General features: G+C 38.2%; 1 protein-coding gene across 1 annotated transcript in view; it reads left to right on the forward strand.

Annotated features, from left to right (window-relative positions):
• The first annotated feature begins 210 nt into the window (after window positions 1-210).
• Window positions 211-22,368, forward strand: part of dvl1a (dishevelled segment polarity protein 1a) — a 52,133-nt gene continuing 29,975 nt past the window's right edge. Inside the window, exons 1-2 of the mRNA XM_053482700.1 lie at window positions 211-737; window positions 19,823-19,892. Coding sequence (XP_053338675.1) covers window positions 568-737; window positions 19,823-19,892 — 240 coding nt within the window. The 5' untranslated portion in view covers window positions 211-567. The remainder of the gene's footprint in view (window positions 738-19,822; window positions 19,893-22,368) is intronic.

The following is a 22,368-nucleotide window of genomic DNA, read 5'->3' on the forward strand; positions in this document are numbered from 1 at the left end:
CCACTAGAGGGCAGAATGGCTCTTCTTTTTATTTATGAAGTCCCCTTACGCTAGAACGTGGCTGCGTTCAAAACCGCACACTATTCCCCTACAAAGTAGGATGTCAAAATTAAAACGCCACCTATGGTAACTATGGTAACCCTTGACGGCGTTGCGTTTTGACGTCGTATTTAGTGGGGCAAGAGGGAAGTAGTAGTAGCAGTAGTAGTAGTGCGCGGACTGAATTGGGACGCGGCCGCGCGGTGCTAAGCAGCGGCCCTTCCTGTTTGACCGCGCGCCCGCCGTATCGCGCGAGCCACACTGACGCCGTGACGCCGGACGGCGCAGCGCACTCGAGTATGTCTGCGCGCGACCAGCGCGAGAGAGGCGAGCTTATTTGCTTTCCGACGTGATCCGCGAGACCGCGACATGTCGCCATGATCCCGCCGAGTAGTTCCTGATGCATATGCTTTTTTAGATGAATTATTACTAGGCGTCGTCGCGAGCCGTAACGCTTTTCTGTTTCGGGTTTCTTTTTTTTCGCAGCCGCGAGCCTGTCAATGATTAGTGTCGCAGGCGCGCGCGCTCATGGCGGAGACTAAGATCATCTATCACATCGATGAGGAGGAGACTCCTTATTTAGTCAAACTCGCCGTTTCTCCCGACAAAGTCACGCTCGCAGACTTCAAAAATGTGCTCAGCAATCGGCCCGTCAATAGCTACAAATTCTTCTTCAAGTCCATGGACCAGGATTTCGGGTGAGTGTGTGTGTGTGTGTGTGCATTTGTACAGCTCGTGTGTAGTTCTTGCACAACAAAACGATCACACCCAGATCACCATACGCCTTCATAATTCCTGCAAACATTCACTCGGACACTTCCATAAGCCTAAGCCAGATGTTGACAGCTGTTTTGAAACACGTTTATCCTGTATTTAATGTTTTGTGGCCACATGGACCGCAACACACGCACAGACGCTCTCTCTCTCACACACACACACACGCACATAGAGCTCATTTTGTCATTCCAGTCACACTTCAAGTTGCCACAAATATGGTGGCTGTGTCCTATTCCTAATTAAACCTGCTCTCTCACGTGCGTTCCCTTTGTACTCCTTACACCTCAAGTGTTCAGCCCTAACTCTCCTCTCTTCCCTTAAACCTTTCATTGTCATTTCTACCCTGAGCCTTTGTGCTTTATATATATTTTTTCATAGGCTAGAACCTGGAAGTCACGTGACCCTTGTTCACTTCAGGTGCCTGTCTGTATCACACCTATAGCTCAATTCCACTGTATATGTCATGTTTTACCAACCTGCTTTATTACCATATTACACACTAATCTACATTGTATTTAGTGTAACACGCATGCACACAAACATTCAAACACAGACAATATTTGTACCTTAACCCAGGCTTTAATTAGCTCACCTTCATGCAAATATCACATTGATGAAATATAATCTGAGCTGACCCGTAGTGGCTTTGTTCCAATCCGTCCTATTAATGTAGCAGCCTTGCAGCTAGCAGTAGGGAGTCTGTTAAGATGTTAGTGCCGCCATATACTGCGCCATCCTGACACCCCGTTTGACAAATTAGACAAATTAGTGTGGTGTTAAATTAAATTTTGTTCTGTGTTAAATGAACACCTACAGTAACGGAGCAGAAAATAGTCACTTAATTATGTTTCTAGTGATGTGCAACACGTGTTATAGATATTCAATTAGCTTGTAATAGTAGCACATAATTCAATAAACAAGGATAGATAAATAAGAATATGAGTGATTTGGTAATGCATTAATTTTATGCATAACCAAAGTTCACATCTTTAAGAAAATATGTTGGCCAAACCAATCAATGGCTTCTTACCAAGATTTTTGATGCTGATTTTTAGAAAGGTAGGTACAACTTAATTTGTCAGTGCACAGTACAGGTGCTTAGCAATAAAATGCAGTTTATTATCTACCTGGAGTGCAAATAATAGTGTATATACATATATACATCAGTGCAAATATTATCATTGCGCAAATAATGAGATGCAGGTTAAATAAAAGATTTTTATATATTTGTGTGTATATACAGAATATACCATATATACTGTATATATACATACAGCAAATGCAGTAAATATTATTATAGTATGTAACATGGCTATACAATGTGTATATGCAGTAACTACAGAATAGTACAGTATATATATATATATATATATATATATATATATATAAAAACAGCAATAGATTATTTGTAGGAATTATTATATGATAGGAATTAATTTATGTTGAATTGATTTAAATCCTACAACCTGGACAGGGTGCCAATCCATTGCAGGGCACACACACCCTACAGACGATTTGGGAACATCAATTAACCTAACCTACAGTACATGTCTTTGGAATGTGGAGGGAGCACAGGGAGAACATGCAATCTCCATGCACACAGAAACGGGAATCTAGCCTGGCTGGAAATCGAACCCGGACCCTGGAGATGCAAGGCGACAGTGCTAACCACTACACCACCGTGCTACTCTTCATCAACGTGGTGATTTTTTTTGTATTGATGGTAGAGAGGTGGTGTAGTGGTTTCCTCCGGGTACTCTGGTTTCCTCCCACAGCCCAAAGACATGTAGGTTAGGTTGATTGGCGTTCCCAAACTGCCCGTAGTGTGTGAAGGAGTGTGTGTATGTGTGTGCCCTGCGATGGATTGGCACCCTGTACAGGGTGGACCTCGCCTCGTGTCCTAAGCCTCCTGGGATAGGCTCCAGGCCCCTCCGCGACCCTGAATATAGGATAAAGCGGTATAGACGATGAGTGAGAGTGAGTGAGTGATGTTAGAGAGGCCATTTTTCTTGTTGGCATTTTGAAAAGAAAAAAAAAAACAGCTGCACCTTTTAAGACTTAACCCTCAGCGAGAGGCACGTACAGATTCCTCGATGAAGAGCTGAGCTTCCAGCTTGCTAGCGAGGATCGTGTCGATTTTTGAGCCGGTTCTCTCGACTCATAAATGTTCGCCTTTTGAAATCGTTTTTAAATGAAGAAACTGCCATCAGTGATGGAGTGTAAATGCATGGAAATGTTTCTGCATGAACTTGGTTTCATCGTTTGAGCTGAGCGTTAGTGAGGATTGTGAGATGGTGTTTGACGCTCATACTCGTGTGTATGAAGCAGCATGACGGAAGGATGTGCTGCACGGCTGACAGTCGAGGCTGTGGGATACTGTATGTAATCAGTAATTTTAGGTGAGATGATCAAGTAATGAGGAGAAATTGCAATAAATATTTTTACCGAAACACAGACACAGCAGACTGATTAACAGCAATGCTGAGACGTTTGCTGTTTTGTCGGTGCAGGTGCAACCTGAAGCCATGCTATTTTGTTAATTAAAAGGGAGATTATGATTTCAAGACTTGACAAGCCAGAGCGTAGACGGAGAACCAGTGGTCATAATATCACATTAGGAATAAATATTTGGAGCAGCATTAATCACCTGCATTTGTAGAGGCACTATTTCTTTATTCTAATTAAAATCATTCGCCAATTATTAGATGCTGATCTTAAAAGTGTGTCTGTAAGTGCATAATGAGAATATAACTTTTTGTATGCACAAAGTGAAATGCTGGAAATATGCAGAAGGACAACATTTCATCAGTGTCCATAACAGTAGGTCAGTCCAGGAGAACCATAACAGTTCATTAAGAATACAAAACTCATTACTTCACCTAATTGTACAGCAAGATAGAAACAACTGGATCAAATGTTTACATGGCATCTTGTAAATGTTCTGATAGGACTTTTTTTTTTTTAATCTTACTCACTGTAATAAAGTCAGGCCTAATCATTTACACCCTTCACACTGGCCAGTAAAAAGGCACATGCTTTCATTGACAGCCTTTAGCATTAACAACACAGTGCACACTGTAGTCATGAATTCATGTGCCAAAATTATTCCCAGAACCAGACTTTCCCAGTTTGAATCCTGGAGTATGCCAGTTCCAGCAGGGATGAAAAACTCCATAGATGTGATAACTTGGTTGTTGTGCTTCAGGTCGTCAGCTGACTTAATTGTATTGCCACATAATGTTGTTGAGTCTAGACCTGACCAACTGAAGCAACTCCAGATTATAGCACTGCCTTCAGAGACTTCTACAATGGGCGCCATGTTACTGTATGATGGGTTCCTTAGACACTCATTATTTTAGAATAGGGTCAATCAGAACTTATCAGACCACATGACCTTTTTTCCATTGCTGCAAATTCCAATCTTTATTCTCCCTAGCAAATGTAGTTTCGCTAACAAGTGGTTTTCTCATGGACACACATCAGTTTAGTCCCAATCTCACAGTGTGCATGTGGTAACGCCTTTACTTTTACATAGCTGTGATTTCTGCTGTCAGTTTTTTTTAATCATGCATCTTTACTAAGTGTTAACGTGATTTCCATTCAAGATTAATTTCTGACCACATTTCTTCCATTAAGTTGAAGTCCTTGTAGGTTGGACAGTTCTTAACCTCGTCCCAGTAAACGTATATCTCCTAAATTGATTTTGGTACTTGATGCAAGCCAAGAATTTGACTCTTTTGAAAGTGCTGACTTCTTTTGTCCAGGCGGTGTATATTTGTTGTGTTTGTATGTGTTGTAAAGTTTATAATTGAATATTGGATTGGAAACACGCTTAAGAAGTCACAGGTAGGAGTGAAATTTAAATAGGAGCTGAAAGTTTGGCATGTTAGTTTTACAAAAATTGCTATAATTTGACACGCGAGTAGGTGGATTTGATTGGCTTTTCTAAAATTGTCCCTAAGTGTGAATCTGTGTGCATGGTGTCCTGCAATCCAGAAACTACTCCCGTGAATGAATGAATGGATTTCTATAATTGGTAAATATCCCACAGATTCCCCTTTCTCACACCCAGAACTAAAACTGTCGAAGTGTGAACACAGTTCTGATAGGAAATAGAAAAATATAATAAATATAACAGTATACACAGTGGAATGTATGTGACGTGGGACCGGGATCTTGGTGCAAACAGTACAGTGCAAACATCATAGTCAGAAATAAACGGGCATGCTATTGTAGCCTGTAGCTGCTCGGTGAGGTTGAGTTACTGTATGTCCCTGTTAGGTTTTAGCAAGACAGTTTTTGTCACTGAAATTGAAACATCCTTTGTTCGGTTAGGTAAAGCAGCCTCGGACGACTAGTCAAATCCAAACACACACAAAACCCAGACTTAAATTCACTGTTCAACCTAAACAGGAAATAATCTTTATAGCATCAAGCTTCATATATCATTCCATTGTAGCTACTTCTGATTTTTAATTGAATTGTCTTGATGGTTCACGTCTTCTGGTTCAGGGGTTGGAAATCTGGTTTTGTATCAATGCGTGTTTAATTAAAAGTTCTGTTCTTGGTTTAGATTTAGCCAAGAATTTTTTCTCTCTCTTTCTCTCTCACACACACACACAAACAAAAACATACATATACAAAACTACATGTACTGTATAAGAATGCTAGGATAGGTTTAGGCTCGGGCATGGGGACATGTGTTAAAAACATGCTGTGCTTCGTGAGAGCAAAGTCAACACAATCAGTAGCAGGTTTTTCATGTTATTTTTAGCTCAATTTACATCAGGCCGTAAATAATAATGTTTACTAAAAATTCTTGCATGGGTGTAAGACAATGAGAAAACTATACTTTATACAAATGCTGTTATGCTGTTATGATTATTACACAAATCATGTGTAATAATGTCATATTAGTCATTAGACATTCACAATATCACAACAAGAGGTGTTGATTTATTTTTAATCACAGCAGCTCTGATAGTAGTGCTGGCTACAGGACAAAGCACACATTTAGATCAATGCACTCATTATCGTTTCCATAGTAACGAATTACACAAGCGTGAGTGCTTCATAAGCAGTAAATAAAAAATGGTGTCATTGTATTCTGTAAGGAGATGTTTATTTAGCATTTCTGGAAGGAGTCTGAAGTGTCAGCGATTTAACAGTCAGAGACTCAGATTTTACTTTAGCGTCCATCACTTGGCCAAAAAACTTGCACACTTTAATATTTAACTTATTTTATCTTTCAGCACACAGTGAGACTTTCACTGAAGTATGCCTGTGCTATCAGGATAGAAGTCATTGCATAGATGTGATAATTTGGTCATTTAGTACATTCAGGTCGTCAGCTGACTTCATTTTGTTGCCACGTAACGATGCTGAGCCTAGACCTGACCGACTGAGATCTGCAACTACAGATCATAACACCGCATCCAGCGGCTTGTACAGAGAGCACCATACTGTATATGATGCATGCATCGCTCCATGCACCTTCTGTTATCCTATTATCCTGCTGCACTTATTGCTCTGGAATAGGATCTCGACATTGTGTTTGTGTGGAATGCTTTTACTTTCACTACTAAACATAGCTTTGAGTCAATTTTCTACATCGCGATTTCACCAAGAAATTTTCACTTTTCAGAGTTTAAGTGATCTTTAGTCCTAATTTTTCCATCCACATTCTATTTACAAAGTTGACTGAATAATATAAAAGTTTAAATAAATCACTGGATAATTTTCTAACAAGTTTCAGTCATTTCAGCAGTCTCCTTAGTTATTTTCTTTGCTTGATGCATGCCCTTCTGAAAGGGCGACATTTGTGGCGATACGGTGTGAGTGACAATAACAACTTGTTTTGTAGATCCACATTTTTTTAGTAACTAGAAATGGATAAAAAATAACACGTTGTGTTTTAACAAATAAACATGGTTAGTTGGCAAATTGCTATAATATGGCCCGAATATTTTTTTTTTTCATAAAACTGAACAGGACTTTGCTTTTGCTTTTTCTCCCATAATGCTGTCAGTCCAAATCTTGAGTTTTTGTAAATATCCTTTCTTCTCTTTCATATTATGGAAATGAGAAGGCACAGTAAGGATGGAGAAATGAAATGAAGTGGCAGCAGTCGTGAAGCCGTGTGTGTGTTTACGCGGTAGGAAATGCATTTAAGTGTCAGACATCATTTCGTGTTATGAGATCTCCTCTTTCCTGCTCGTGTTTTATGGGCTTTTTTTCTTTTTTTTTTCATTTCACGCCTGTGATCTTAGACTTTCATCAGGGCCTTTTAAACATCAGAGGCATGACACGCGCGCACACGTCATATACTCGCACCCCAGCGTGACCTTGCAAGCCGAACCGGATTTTCCTGGTTACACACGTTTACCGCACTGTCCTTCCCACTCAGTCCTGGCTTCACACTGGGGCCTGGAGAGCGCGAGGCTGATCGTGTGAACAAACACTATGTTTGTCCTTCAAAGTCCAACTTTCAAGGTTCACTCAGGTGCTCGATGTTTAGTTTTGGCTGAACTGCTTGCTTGGATATTTGTAAAATGGACGCAAAGGCGAACCGTGCATGAACCGGAATAGCACATTTTAATGAGGTAGCCATCTTAGAACAATAACTGCATAACATTTTATCTACCTTATGACTGATTACAGATCAGTGATGTAACAAATAGGGCGTTTCTTTTCTGAGTAAGCCGCGAAGTTTTACAATGTTCTCTAATTTAATGTTCTCTGTTTATTATTTATAGGTTTTGAATTGAGGTCTTTATTATATTGTATTTATTTTTACTCACAGTTCAGAGATATTTTTTATGGATTACTAAACTCGGTAGACACACAACACACGCTGTATGGTGATAAGAGAAGACAAGAGCATACAATGTATCAGGAGTGTACACGTGGAATCAAATTATGTGTCTTGGCTTCTCCAACAGGTTAAAGTAAGATTTTTCAAATAACCATCAGAGAAAATGTAGTTATGTAATCTGGTCAGAGTGAGTGCATTCAGTGTAGTATTTATGGGATGCACACATTATTTTCTTTAACAAATGCTAGGAACAGGAATCAACACTCACCACCCGATACGATATTATACGCTTTTATAAATATCACTCTTTGATATTGCATTTTTTCTGATTTTGTTAGAATTTTAAGACCTAAACGTTGAAAAAAAAGATCAAGTTGAGTCTTTACTCGTTTTATATCTTATCTTTATTCAGCAGCTTCACAACTGAGTTGAAAATGTATTCATGAACTGCTTGTTATCACTGCAGCCCGTTCCTTATGTTAGTTTTCTCACTTAAAAACCAAGAGTAGCATTTAAACAGTACGAACTCACCAAATACAAGAGTTGAACTTTTGTTAATTTAAAATTCAATAAAAACAAAAAAGCTGCATTTTTGCTGAAGCAAGTTTTCGAAAATGCACGTTTCGCCGTCATGCAGCATGATTATCAATCCGTCAATCAATCAATCAATTATTTATATAGCACCAAAGTGCTTTCCATAACTAATAAAGAAAACAAACAATAAAAAAGAAAAATATTAAATAAATACAAGCTGTTAAAGAAATCAAGAAAATGATGAACCGGATAGACGTTTAAACAGAAAGCATAAAACTGGATATTAAAAATATAACTCGACAACATTAAGATGGAGATCAACACAGGATAAAACAGAACACAAACTGAATTTCAAGAGATTATTATAAATAAAAGAAACACATTATTTAACTACTATAAACTAAAAGCTAGTGTGAATAAGTGCGTCTTTGATTTGGATTTAATAAAGGCCAGATTTGCAACAGATCGCATTTCAAGTGGAAATGAAATCCATAGTTTGGGAGCCATTGCAGCAAATGCCCGATCGCATTATTATTTTAAAATAAATTTAGCGAATAATTTACTCCTACTCCACAGAAGGCCAGTGTGTGAATAGTTTAGAGTGGACCACCTGTAGGTTTCTAAAGAAATAGCGACGTTTAATGGTGACGCCTCAAATGCTTCTAACCTGCATGTTTCAAGACTAATTAGCGCATTTGTAGTGCTTTTTAACACAAGCAACTTTTGATAAATGAGTTTCAGTTGCATCACCCAGAAGCTCGTGCACACGATACAGAATCGGTTAGGTCCAAGGCTGATCGGACATAGCTGATCAACCTGACAAAAGACCAGTGCGTCTTTACAGTGCGTCTATTATAAATGTAATAAATAATAAAAAAATCGATTTTTAAGTCAGTATGGCAATACCACACAAAGGAATTGTAATTCATAACTGAATAGATTTTTTCCCTCATTTCTACCAAATACACCGGTTTAGATTTGTTTTTCTGTACAAACAAGCACATTGCTATAGATTTTAGCTTTGCAGTAATACACTACCATCACTTCTACATGTGTAATTACTGCATTATAAGACGAGCGACAGCAGTGTCAGGGAAAATGTTACTCCATCCATGACATGGTTGGTCACAATGACTTATGACTTTATGCCAGAGGTCATTGCTGTAGGGGAAATAATGTTACCAGGACCACAGCTTCTGGCAACCCACAGGCATACACACACTCAAACAAACAATCACACTACATGCGATTTGGAAATGCCAGTTGCATGTCTTTGCCCTGCAGGGAAAACTGGGGTAAAAAACCCACCAAGCACGAGGAGAACATGCGAGCTTCATGCACACAGACTGAAAGTAAGATTTGAACCCTCGACCCTGGAGGTGTGACGCAAATGTCATGATCACTACTAAGCCACTCACGTGCTTTATCTATATATAATCTTTATCTATATATGCTTTTCTCACAGTCCCAGGCCAAGTCAAACAGGCAGAGGTTAAGATCAGGAAGTGCACAGAACCTACTGTAGCACATGAGAAACAAAGGCTTGTATAAGTAAGGAAACAGAGCGTGATAAGAGTTTCAAAGAGGAAAACTAACAAATTCAAAACAGGTGCACGGAATCAGTTAACATGCCAATGACAAGATGGGGTAGAGAGAGGATCAAAATAGAAACAACCACAAATCCGAGCTCATTGCGCTTGTTGCCATGGGAACCACGACGCGAAAGAGGAATTCATGACAAATATATGAAGGATCGTAAGAATTAGCAGTTGGCCAATATTGGTCTTCAGGATCAGACTTTTCACAATTATTGAACAATAGGGTGTAACGATACACCACTCTGGTCATAAAGTTGCCTTACAATTTGTTTAAATTCGATGCTTGGAATATTTCAAATTAAATGTTAATGACAATCAAAAATACTCCTTATTTGTTCTCAATCGTATAACAGAATAAAACAATGTACAATTTTGTCTGTATGAAAATCTTTTGGCTGAACAAAGGTTTATTATTGTAATATAAGAAAATGTACCAAAGATACATTATATCTATTTATATGTATAAATTCGATTGAATAAACTAAGGTGTCAGTTTAGCTGGAAATAGAGCTCCAGAGTCAGCTACAGGAAAGTGGACACTCAGTCTGGTGCACTCTGGATTGCAGTGGTGCTGTACTGGTGTTGCTTAAAAACAATTTTTAAAAAACTTTTATAACGTTTCATACACTTTATAAATGCAGATAATTCTTGGGGATGGTGCAGGCTCAACACATCAGAACACGTGACCATCGTGCTCTCTTTATGTTGCAATTGCATTAGATCAAATGTTGATTTCGATTATGTAAATCGAATTATAATTTTTTTTTATTGTAATGCATCATGTTGCGTTGCACTTCTATATAAATAATTGAATAAATAATTTAAAAAACATAAATAATTATATACTCGTTTAAACATTAGTTGAGCTACGTGAGTTAAGAGTAAATAGATTAATTTCACGTTTGTATGTTTTTGTTTAAATAAGTGCAATATGATTAATAAGGTTATTGAGATTTTATCAGCATTAGATTTACTAGTAAAATCAAACCTGCATCATCATATGTTAGTGATTCGTCCTAGGCAGTGGTTTTTTACTCTGTACGCTATTCAGAGTTGTAACATCTATCAGAAACGCGTGTTGTAGATAAGCTGGCTGTTTGGCCTTTGCAGTTTATTTTGCACAAGTAACCTTTTCTTTAATCTCATCCAACATTCAGTTGCAATTAACCATCAGTGAAAACCGTGACATGCCATGTGATACTGAGACGTGGCATGACGTTGTCAGGATGCTGCTTTAGTGAGATATGCCAGGGATTTAACTATCATATGTAAGGCCAAAGTTAATTGAGAAGTTAATAGGCATCAGAGGAAAATTTAAGTAATTAGGCACTGATTTTTGTGATAAGGTTAAGGTTTAGTGCTCTAAACTAATGGAAGCCTGATTATTATTATTTGTTTTAATGCACCATTTGTCCAGATAAAAAAAAATATTCCTGAGGACAAGAGATAGCTGTTGACTTTAATCCATCTTATTGTCCTAAAAATAAAATGAGTCCTTGTGAAGTCTCTGATTATTGTTAATTTATTTACCTTGAAGATGACATTATCAAGTAAGTACAGTGTAACTAAATGGTATCTTAGAGAGAAAAGACTATGCTTGGGCTTGCTGAGCGGTACGGGAAGTTTTGGAAGTTAAAATATGTGTAATATTTGACCGAGTGACCATACAGGACAGAGCAGGAAGCACAGTTTCCTTCTCTCAGCTCATAAACAGATTGAGTCAGTAAGATGTGTCAAGGTGCAGTCATGCACAACGTGAAGACGAGGCAGAGAGCTGCTCTCCAGAGGCTAAAGCATCAGCATGCTATTCATCTGGCCTGCTGTGCTGTGCATTTGTTTTGATTGCTGACAAGATCCCACGTGGGTCGCGCAGCATCTGGGTTAGTCCAGGCTTGCAGCTGGAGTGCTCCCTATCACAGGAAATCCCTGAAAAAGATAAGCAAGGACATCAACAGTGCAGCTATGTCAGTGTGAAGCAGCAACGCCTCTGATTAACAGTGTAGTGTCACTTGCGCTGTCAAGTCCCAAGATACAGGTGAATATCTTAAAAAAAAAATTAGGTATTGGATATTTTTAAATATCTAAAATTATTCTTTTTCTATTCTGAAAGATGACCACTTTAAAAAAAAAATCTGATTTAGAGTAATGTGCAGAAGTCTTGAACTTCCTGCATTTCTTCATATTTCACTTAAAAAACGCCAGATTGTCTTGTAATTTTAATGTAGTCTTGAGGATTAGTTCTCCAGGCTTCCTAAAAGGTTTTTTCTTTTTTTGGCCAGTTTTTGACTCTCATGATGGCCAGTCTAGTACCTGTACCTGACCACTTTCTAAGAAATGTTTTTTTAAATCACACAGTAACCTATGAATCATTTAGGCATAAAAAAATCTTTGCTATAATTAATTAATGTTTCTTTTTTTTGTTTTTTTGGACTGTTTGTTGCTGGTAATGATCTTGTTACTACTTTTGCACTCCGTGAACCATTCTTTGTCGACAGAGTGTGTCTTTTGTGTCCTGAAGTACCACTTCAGCAGAAGTCAACACAGGGTATTATTTTCAAATCCGTATTTTTTAGAGTGACGACAAATCAGCGTGGCTGCACGCAGCATCTTAAGTATGTGGGTGAGTCAAAAATGACTCGCACTCCGGTTATATTACAACTTCTTAGCTACTGTCTCCCCAGTCACTGCTGTGCAGGTGTGAACGTGTTACATCAGTTCGTTTATAACTGCGGTGCGAAGAAAAAAATGGATGTCCCGCTTGTGATTTGCATAAAAAGCAGGGTGTGGCGATTCTGTTATTTGTGGTCTGATCGTGTACCTTGTTTTGTTGGAGACATCGTGTGCAGTATGGAGAAAGTGTTATCTCGTGAAGAAGTGTGTTTGAATGGATGGAGAAGTTCAAGGTAGGTCAAGTAGGTTAAAGTGTTAGTTATCAAGAAGGAGCTGGACACACATCCACGTCCACGGCTGATGACAACATTGCGTCCTTCCTATTGTCCTGGATCTTGCTCCATCTGACTTTCACCTGTTTGATCCACTGAAAGCAGCACCTTCATTTCTGATGATGAAGTGAAGATAGAGGTGCATTCGTGGCTCGCAGCTCAATCTAAAACATTTTTGTGAGGGAATACGCAAGCTTGTTGACAGATGGACAAAGTGTACAGGTATTAAAAAGCAAAGAGATTATGTCAAAAAATAATCTTTTTGTCTTTTTTAAAATTTAGTGAAAATAAATTCCACAGCCAGAGTGCAGATGCAAAACACTGACTACAGTATACAGTTCGCTGTTTAAGAAAGAAAATGTACATCACTCACCCGAGTTAGCTGCCTAGCATATTGCTAACAATACATGAACATAGCGGTGTCCAGTTTCCTACTTTGTCTGAACACATCAAAGGCGGAAATGACACGAATCCACTAATTATCTCAAACAATGTAACACTCTTTAAACACTCTTTAGTGAAATTCTTTAACTTATTCATCTGGTCAATTCCATATTTCTTGGCCCTCCCAGCAGTAATGAGCTTGCTCTATATTCCGGAGATTCGCTATTTACCTTTAGCGCGTTTAAATCAATTGCGGCTCTAAGCCAATGATGTCCGTCAGTGAGGAAGGAGCTGGTAATGCCATCCTCAGAGTGTGTTACACCGCTCCCAACAGAGGGTTGGCTAGCCTCACGTGGCTTACATGGCTTGGAGGAACACGTCCTGATGACGGGTGGGAATTAGCTACGACTGAATGTAGGAAGAAACCCTGGAAAAGTCAGAAGAAGAAAAAACGAAATATTTTTTTGCTACATGTCCTCAGTGATGTCTTGCATGATCCCATAATTTGCATTAAACGGAGTAATGGAGAAAGTCCCCCAGTGCTCTTTAAATCAGAACATGCACCCAATCTAACGTCTTGTACCAAACGGTCGGAATTTGAATACGTGTTACAAAGCGTGATCATCATAACATATGATTTATAAAGTATTCTATAAAGTTCCCCGAGTGTTCTGTTGCCGGTGCTGAGTATGTTGGAAATTCAAATAAGACGATTTGCTTTAGGGTTTTTCCTGCTTTAAAATAAGATGAGCGAGGATAAATGTTGAAGTGTCAGTTAGGAGCACGCTGTGTTAGCCTGCAGCACAACGCGACACCTGCTGTCCTCATTCTTGCCTATGATTCAGAACGTCAACGAAGTAACGATACCTGTAATTCCATTTAAAAACACAATAAGCAAATGAATTGATGCTGTTTAACTGTACATGCAGACTACACGAAGATGCACACCATCACATCTTTACTTCAGTTCAGTTAGATGTGATTTGCACTTTTCACAATGGACATTGTCATAAAGCAGCTTTACAAATTCTATAAATGCAGTGTATACTTTTTAAATTAGTCCCTAATGAGCAAGCCGGTGGTGCCTGGTGGCAAGAGGAAAATTTGATTAAAGGAAAGCCGTAAGGAAGAAAGCCAGAGGGGAACCACTTAACTTGCCCCGAGAAGGCCTCTATTTTTAACCATGTGCTTTGGGGCCCTGCCATATTAAACTACTGTAATTAATATTTTTCATGATTGTTAGTGAAGAAAAGTGTTTACATTAATTTCTGATTGTTGGTGTGATTTCAGATCATATGAAGCTGCTTATTATGGAGCCATGGTTTAGTTAACTGTTTACGTCTTTGTTTAATTGCTTTATTAGGACTTTTGCATTCATAGCAAATGATCGTAAAACTGGATTTTTTCCTGTCCAGACATTAACATTAAAAAGAGGTTCAAAATTTTCCAAAAGTCAATTTTCAGTGACTTAAAACACATTTTTTTTTAAAGAAATACCCATGTACTAAAGGCTACATTGTTCTACATTTTATAATTGACCAGGTCTGCTTTTTCCCTAGACTTTCCATGTAACTTTTTTCGCATTATTATTGTTTTTTTTAATATTGTTATTAATGTGACCTGTATCTGACACTAGTCATGCTCCTAATCTGACCCACATACAAATGTCTTAGGTTCATGTCTTTGGTTTTCTTTCGGTCTTGCCTTTAAACATTTAGCTTTCCATTGCCATTACGGTCAAGTTCATCTACAGCCACCTTCAGCCAGCCATTTTCGCATCAAACATGGATTAGTTGCAATATGCACCTCCACCTTTCTTAGCGCAAAACTGTAAACTTAAAAGTCACACTAATTTCCACTTGACTGGTCATGCAGAGGTCGCATTGTGAAAAATCGGATCTGTGTCTGATTTAGGACCACGAAAGGCTATGTTCACAAACCTGATTTTTCAGATCAGATCTAAGTAAATTTCACATGTGGTCCTAGATTAATTATTTCATTCTATATGAGGTGCACAGATTAAACGAGAATGGGCATATCAGAATTTATGTGTAGGAATTTGACATCATCAGTCAGAGATTTTATAGCCATGATAGCAACAGCTGCTAAAACAGCTTATTCTGGACCCCAACAAATACAGCTGACTAACTGCTTGCCATTCTCCAGAGCAAAATCTCAAGCTTATGTTTTTGGACAAAATGGCATTCATTGTTTAAAATGAACAAATTGTTGCACAAATATGGTATATTTGAACCCAGATGGCACAGGCAAGTCTGCATCAATGTACATACTGTATGCATTTCGTTTCAGAGGACACACACATCCACATCGGTGTCATGACATGAAAATCTGACAAAAAACAAAAAAACAAAAAAAAAAAAACAGTATGTGGCTTGTAATGTGAACGTAGGGAAAGTGGCCCAAATGAAAATTGAAAATGTGGTTTTGGCTGTTCGGACCGGTATGAGCAAATGAGATTTGCGTCACATACACTATACTGCCAAAAGTACAGTATTCACTCGTCTGCTTTCATATAACCCACATGCACAAAGCAGGGTCCATAAAAACATGGATAAGTGATTTTGGTGTGAAAGAACTCGACTGGCCTGCACTTCAACCCGATAGACACTTTTGGGAAGAATTGGGATGAATCAGTGTCTGTACCTCACAAATTAACTTTTGGAAATATGGTTAAAAATTCCCATAAAGACACTCCTAAAACTTGTGGAAAGATTCCCCAGAACAGTTGAAAGTGTTGTAGCTGCAAAGGGTGGGTCAACATCATATTAAACCCTGTGGATTAAGAATTGGATGTTACTAAGTTCATATGCATGTGAAGTCAGCCACGCTAATACTTTTAGCAAAAAATCTGATTTGGGCCACTTTGCCCTGAAGTCTGAATATATCCTTAAAGAGTCTTAAACAGCAAACTGACCTTGTCATCAACGGCTCCAGCTTAAAGCCTGTCGTAAAAAAAAACAACAGACATATCGCAAGTTAAATATTATAGTTCATCGTGCAATATTAGTCATTTCCTCATATTTTAAGGTGTATATTAATATAGAAAAAATATTTTCGAACTGTTTAAAGGGGGCATATCAGTCGTGTCCAACTGAACAGCTAAACAGAACAGGTGGTGAAATTGACACATTTAAGAGCTACATAATAAAAGATGGTGGAAGAGATTGCATATTTGATTTTTTTTTTTCCTCAGACGTGTTCATTCTGCTGCTTTGGCAACCACAATCAAACCCCTATACCGTCTGTCATGCAAACAACAGATCCGGAAATAAAACTGTCACTCGGTGCAGTGATGCAAGCCTACATGTGATCTCATGACCAATCGCTGGCAGAGGGACGTCTCAGAACAGACCACATGCTAGTTTGGAGTTCAGTTTGGAAACTTGCACACCAGGATGTAATCGAATATTAATATTATCATAAATTCACTTTGTGTGTGTATGTGTCTGGGTGTGTGTGTGTATGTGTGCGTGTGTGACAGAAGTAATCTTTTGTTTTGATCTCCTTCCGCGTGCTTGTTTGTTTAAACCTACATGTGGGTTTCGCGGGGATTTAATTCTCGTCCCCACCCCGTCTTGTCATCTGTTTTTTTTTCCCTATTGTGTCTTGATGTTCCCACCTGTTTCCTGTTTAGTTCCTGATTAGTTCAGCTCCTCACACCCTCCTGTGTCTTTGTGTGCGTTTCTGAGCTGCGCTCTTCTTCTTTTTTTTTTATCATTCTTTTTGCCATTTTTTTAGGTTATTTAGCATTTTTTAGAATTCTAGGTAGGCTTTCTGGTTTTGACGTGCCATTTTATATGTTTCTGAGCTATGTTCTACTTTCGTTATTGTTGCTTTTTTTATTCTTTTTGCGTTTTTTTAGGTTGTTTTCCATTTTTTAGAATTCTACTTAGACTTCCTGTTTTTGACTTGTCATTGTTTTTGTTTTTTTCGTCCTTGTGTACGTTTCTGAGCTGCGTTCTTCTTTCGTTATTGTTGCTTTTCCACTTTTTAGGAATCTAGTCAGGCCTCCTGGTTTTGACTTGTCATTAGTTTTCCACTTTGCCTATTGATTACCCTTGTGTTATGTCATGTCATGTTATGCCTGTCCTCTGACCCCTGCCTGGATTACGGACAGTGATTTCCCAGCGGGGGTTTTTGGTTGTCAAAACATTGTGGCACCATTTATTTGGCAACGTTACAAATGTTGGATCACTATTGGTATTAGGTTATTTTTATTTTTAAAAGTGCGAATTACTTTTATATAATAACATTGGAACAATGTTGGCTATGTAACATTGGGATAATGAACGTCCATGTGCAATGTTGCAAATACAACTTAAAACTAATATTTATTCATATTTTCCAACTAAAATATGTCCTGGAAAATATTTCTCTGTTGATCCTGTTTTTTTCATTTTCCCAACGAAGTCGATACCTTGAAAACTGGTCCACTGGGGGATCTCGCAGCTGAGGCTAGTACTGTAAACTCAGTGTGCAAAAGTCTTGAGCTACCTCTCATGTCTTTACATTTTTCTTCCAAAGATCCAGACTTCCCTTGTATTTTTAACGTAATCTTGAGGAACAGTTCTCCAGGCGTCCTGAAGGGAAATCTCAGTCCCTGTACCTGCCCTGTTTCAGATGATTTTTTTTTTTGTTTAAACCACACATTGACCTAAAAATAAATCAAGAATAAAAAGTTATCTGACATTTGACAGATGATCAGGCTTGTTAGGTGATTAGTATACTGGTGAAGAGAGGGGAAATGAGGTTGCTGCTGAGGTTGTTACAAAAACAACAGTTTTTTTTTATATGCCTAGGTATTTTTAAGTAATTTATTCCAATTCCGCTAATTTATCCTATTATTTATTTTCATATAATATGAAGAAATTAAGACTTTTGCATAGTACATTGCTTTGTTAAATAATATTCCCCATAAAAATAACTTCTCCAGAAACACCAGACAGCTTATAATTTACAAATCCATCAAATCAGGAAACCGGCGAAAGAAAACAAAACTTCCATCAGCAGTTTGAGCATGTACAGGATGTCCAAGTCTGCACCGCTTATTGTCTGAGATCCGTTCCGTGAAGCTGGACATTATGCAATATGGATGTTGTGCGAGTTAAGAAGCATGAGTGCTGTGGACATCTACTGATATTCTGTAGTTTGGAGGTTATATTTGCAGCATTGTGTTTTAGTTATTAATCCAACATCATTTCATCAACATGTTTTCAATTTAAAAAAATATGTTGACAAGTTGTTTTGGGCGGCAACATTATGACACGGTATACATTACAAGCTACCATTAGGTTTCCTGCTAGGTCATTGATTCCACTGATTAGATGACACATTATTATTCTTATTATTTGCACCTACTGTTACATATTTTGGAGGGTTTTAACCACATTAAGTGTGACTCCCTATGGTTGCTGGTCGGGTTGCCAGGTTTAAAACCGGGCTAAATTCATAACCTGCATAAAAAGACTCGAATCTAGACAAGGAGAAAAGTTTTGCCACTGGTCACGGAAGGCATTTACTGCTTTTTCTCAGTTAACAGGGGGTGTGCATGCATTTCTGATTTATTTATAGAGCCGCTTCTCCATATAGCACATGCATGCAGCGTGCTGCACAGAGCCGCATGTCACTGCGGGAGCTTGAAGAAAAGTAAAAAGGTTTTGAATGAATTACCTTCATGTGCATTATATTACCTGTATGTGCAATGACACCAGTGCCTCTTTAGCTTTCAAAACACCTGATTTTGTGTGAAAATGTCATTTCGTTAAAAATATTCTGCTTGTTTAAATTTAGCTGTTAGTTTTAGAACGGCATTCTTTTTTTATGCTCAATCAAGGAAAAGCTTATTTCTGTTCTATTTGTTTTTTTATTATCAGGTTTATTTTTATTTAATTTATTTATTTTTGCCCAAAAATAGTTAGAGAGAGAGGACACATCCACTTCCTAGCTTTGACAAGTTCCTGCCGAGTTTCCTCTGTTGGCTGTAGCGCACTGGAGCGAGACGTAGCTTTATTCATAAGTCACCCCAATGTGAAATTCATTATCTGATTCCTAGGTCACATGACCTGGAAGTTCTGCACAAGCTCAGAGGAAACAGCAGGTAATGTCAGTATGCAAGGGGGAATTTTTCATGACATGGCATATGGATTTTATTATATACTCTGCACTTTGTGTGTGTGTGTGTGTGTGTGGATCTGATCTGATGTGAGACTAGCAGGTGTGTGAGCACTGAACCATGTCACAGAGGGTTAAAGGCTAACTGCAGAGTATTTCTGTAGGGAATTTACAGCCTGGGAGGAACACCGAAAGCACCCATGCTAACATACTTGATCATCCTAATAATAACCTATCCCGCGCCCTGACACCCTCGCTAAACACTCACACACATATATTCTGTCGTGCATAATCTGACTGTTTTTTGTAATACAACATGTGTGGCCATCAGCAGCTGGAGTTACACTGTATGTATACGGAAAGATGCCTTAAGTAGTACTGAAGTCTGACTGCATAATGGAGTGGCTTGGTCAAGACGGCCATCCAGCATTCCCATGATGCGTTGATAGCAGTTAGGCTCTAAATGGAAGAATTCCAGTTTGGGCATGACATGCTTTCGGTATGCTTCATCTTTTGCAAATAGATGCGAGAGGGCATGAGCTCAGAGTTCTCAAACTGCTCCGTGTGTGTAACGTGTGCGTGTGTTTGTGTGTCCTCCACAGGGTGGTCAAAGAAGAGATATCTGACGATAACGCCAAGCTGCCCTGCTTCAATGGAAGAGTGGTGTCCTGGGTAAGTGAGACGGTTGCCCTGCGACAGACGTATGAGCTGCATATAGCACAGTATAACATTACAGTGTTGACCTGCATCATTATCCATCATTATCACACTCACACGCATGCACTTGACCCATGTAACACACTATAAAGTTTGCCGCAAAGCGGAACACGCGGTGAAGAGAGCTACTTTGGCATGTGGACCTTCATGATACAACCCATTGAAAATAGTAATAGTAATATGTCCGGCTCAGTTTCTAACCAAGCTGCATACTGTACGCTTTCAATGACATCATTGTTTATTTAGTGTTTTACTACATCACTTCTTAAAGATCAATAATCTGTTTTAAAACAAAGGATAAACTTAAACCTTATTCAAAACCTTATTAGGTCATTAAATTCATTTTGTCCTGGTGTGTTGCTCAGTTATTGGTTCTAAAGCTTACGGCTCATTTGTTTCTCCTGTGTGTTTTATCTAATTACAGTGAAACCAATCAAAAAGGTGTGTAGTTTAGTTTAAGAGTAAGGAATGTGACCTGGACCTGTTGGCAGGTTCCTACAAGTTCAAAAAGTAAAAAAAAAAACCTTGTCAGTCTCCCAAATTTTAAAACAATAAAAAATTCCATTTCTAAATGTGGCTACATACACATGCTCTTACTGTAGTTATTATAGTAGATCATACACACAGCTTTAAAAACTCAATATAATCAGTATAATAGATGTTAGCAATTACCATAAAAATATTAATGTATCAACATTTTGACATAAAAGGCAAAATTTCCACTTAAGCAAAGTGTAAAAAAGTTAAACGGAAAAATTTTGTGAAATTGTGTTAAAGACTCGATGTTTATGTTAAACATGTTCAATAGAATTAAGTACATTTACAAAATTTATTTATGTTAGTAAAATGAACATAATATATTTTAAATGTAATAGATTTTTTTGTCCGAGAAGAAAGGCGTTTTAATTGGTGTGTATGAGTCTCATCTCGTCTCATCGTCTATACCGCTTTATTCTGTATTTAGGGTTGCGGGGACCTAGTGGCCCATTCCAGGAGGCCCAGGGCACAAGGCGGGGCACACCCCGGACAGGGCGCCAATCCATCGCAGGGCACACACACATACACTATTCACACATACACCATTCACACACTATGGGTAATTTGGAAATGCCAATCAGCCTAACCCACATGTCTTTGGACTGTGGGAGGAAACCGGAGTACCTGGGAGGTACCCACCAAACACGGGGAGAACATGCAATCTCCATGCACACAGTGCCGGGAATCGAGCCTGGCCGGGAATCAAACCCGGACCCTGGAGGTGCAAGGCGACAGTGTTAACCACTACATCACCTAAGTCACTAAATCAATGACAAAGCCAAAAGTCTGTTGTGTCACACAGTAACAGCAAATACACCCTCATGACTATTTAAACAAATTTAGTTTTTTGAGTATTAGGTGATACCCCATATCGATCTGATTTGGACATCAAGTCATATTCATTTGGCACTAGTTTTACGCAGTGAGGTATCATCGATGCTATAGCGATGCTGGTCTGTCATCTTAATAATATTATGGACTACACATGTTGTCGCTGGAAAGATTGTGATGAACTCCTACTATTACATTAAACATCATGATGGGTTTCACTGCAAAACGCAGTGACTTTATCTCAACCTGATAAGTTATTTTCCTCATGTACACAACGGTAACGACAACAAAACTAAAAAAAAAAACATTTACACAATCTACACTTATTTTAGAATCTTTTCTACAAAATTTAGCAAAATGTGACTTGCACAGGCCACAGTACATAGCAAATGCAACACATCAAACAAAAAAAACACACATAATCGGTAAACAAACGCTGTGCGAAATGGCCAGTGTGAATGAATTAAATGCATTCAATAAAATTTTGAAGAATGTTAGGAATGTTATTCTTCTCAATATAATTTCCCCAGAAGGCAAGTAATGAGACACAGTTCTGTGATGAGACACTGTTATCAACTACTGAAATGAAATTTATTTGATGATGCATTGTAAACCAAACTTCTTATATTGTTTTCAATTTTTAATTTTATTTTTTTGTAAAATGTCTGAAACCCAGACTGGTTTTATTTCATTTTGCAGTAAAACACATCATATTTTTTGTTTTTTTCCCTAGAGGCAGCTTGACAGTACTGTTTAGTTTGGGTGCTCACAGCTTAACTTATTTGGCAACCTTAAGGAAAGCCTCATGGGTGAAGCACGCATGCAAATCTTTCTTAAGAATACCGTTACGAATTAAAATAAAAAAACTGGTTATGATTTGTGTATTATTCCACAACAACAACAAAAGTAGAACTGGTGAAATATCTTCAGAAGGTAACGTATGCATGTTGGTTTTCTAGTATAGATGTAGAATAGATATTATGATCATGTAGACAAATAATAATATTACAATAATAATAATTATGAAGCCCAACTTGCAGAAAACAGTTGTTTACCAGATGAA

The sequence above is a fragment of the Clarias gariepinus genome, chromosome 22, assembly GCF_024256425.1.
Source record: "Clarias gariepinus isolate MV-2021 ecotype Netherlands chromosome 22, CGAR_prim_01v2, whole genome shotgun sequence".
NCBI lineage: Eukaryota > Metazoa > Chordata > Actinopteri > Siluriformes > Clariidae > Clarias > Clarias gariepinus.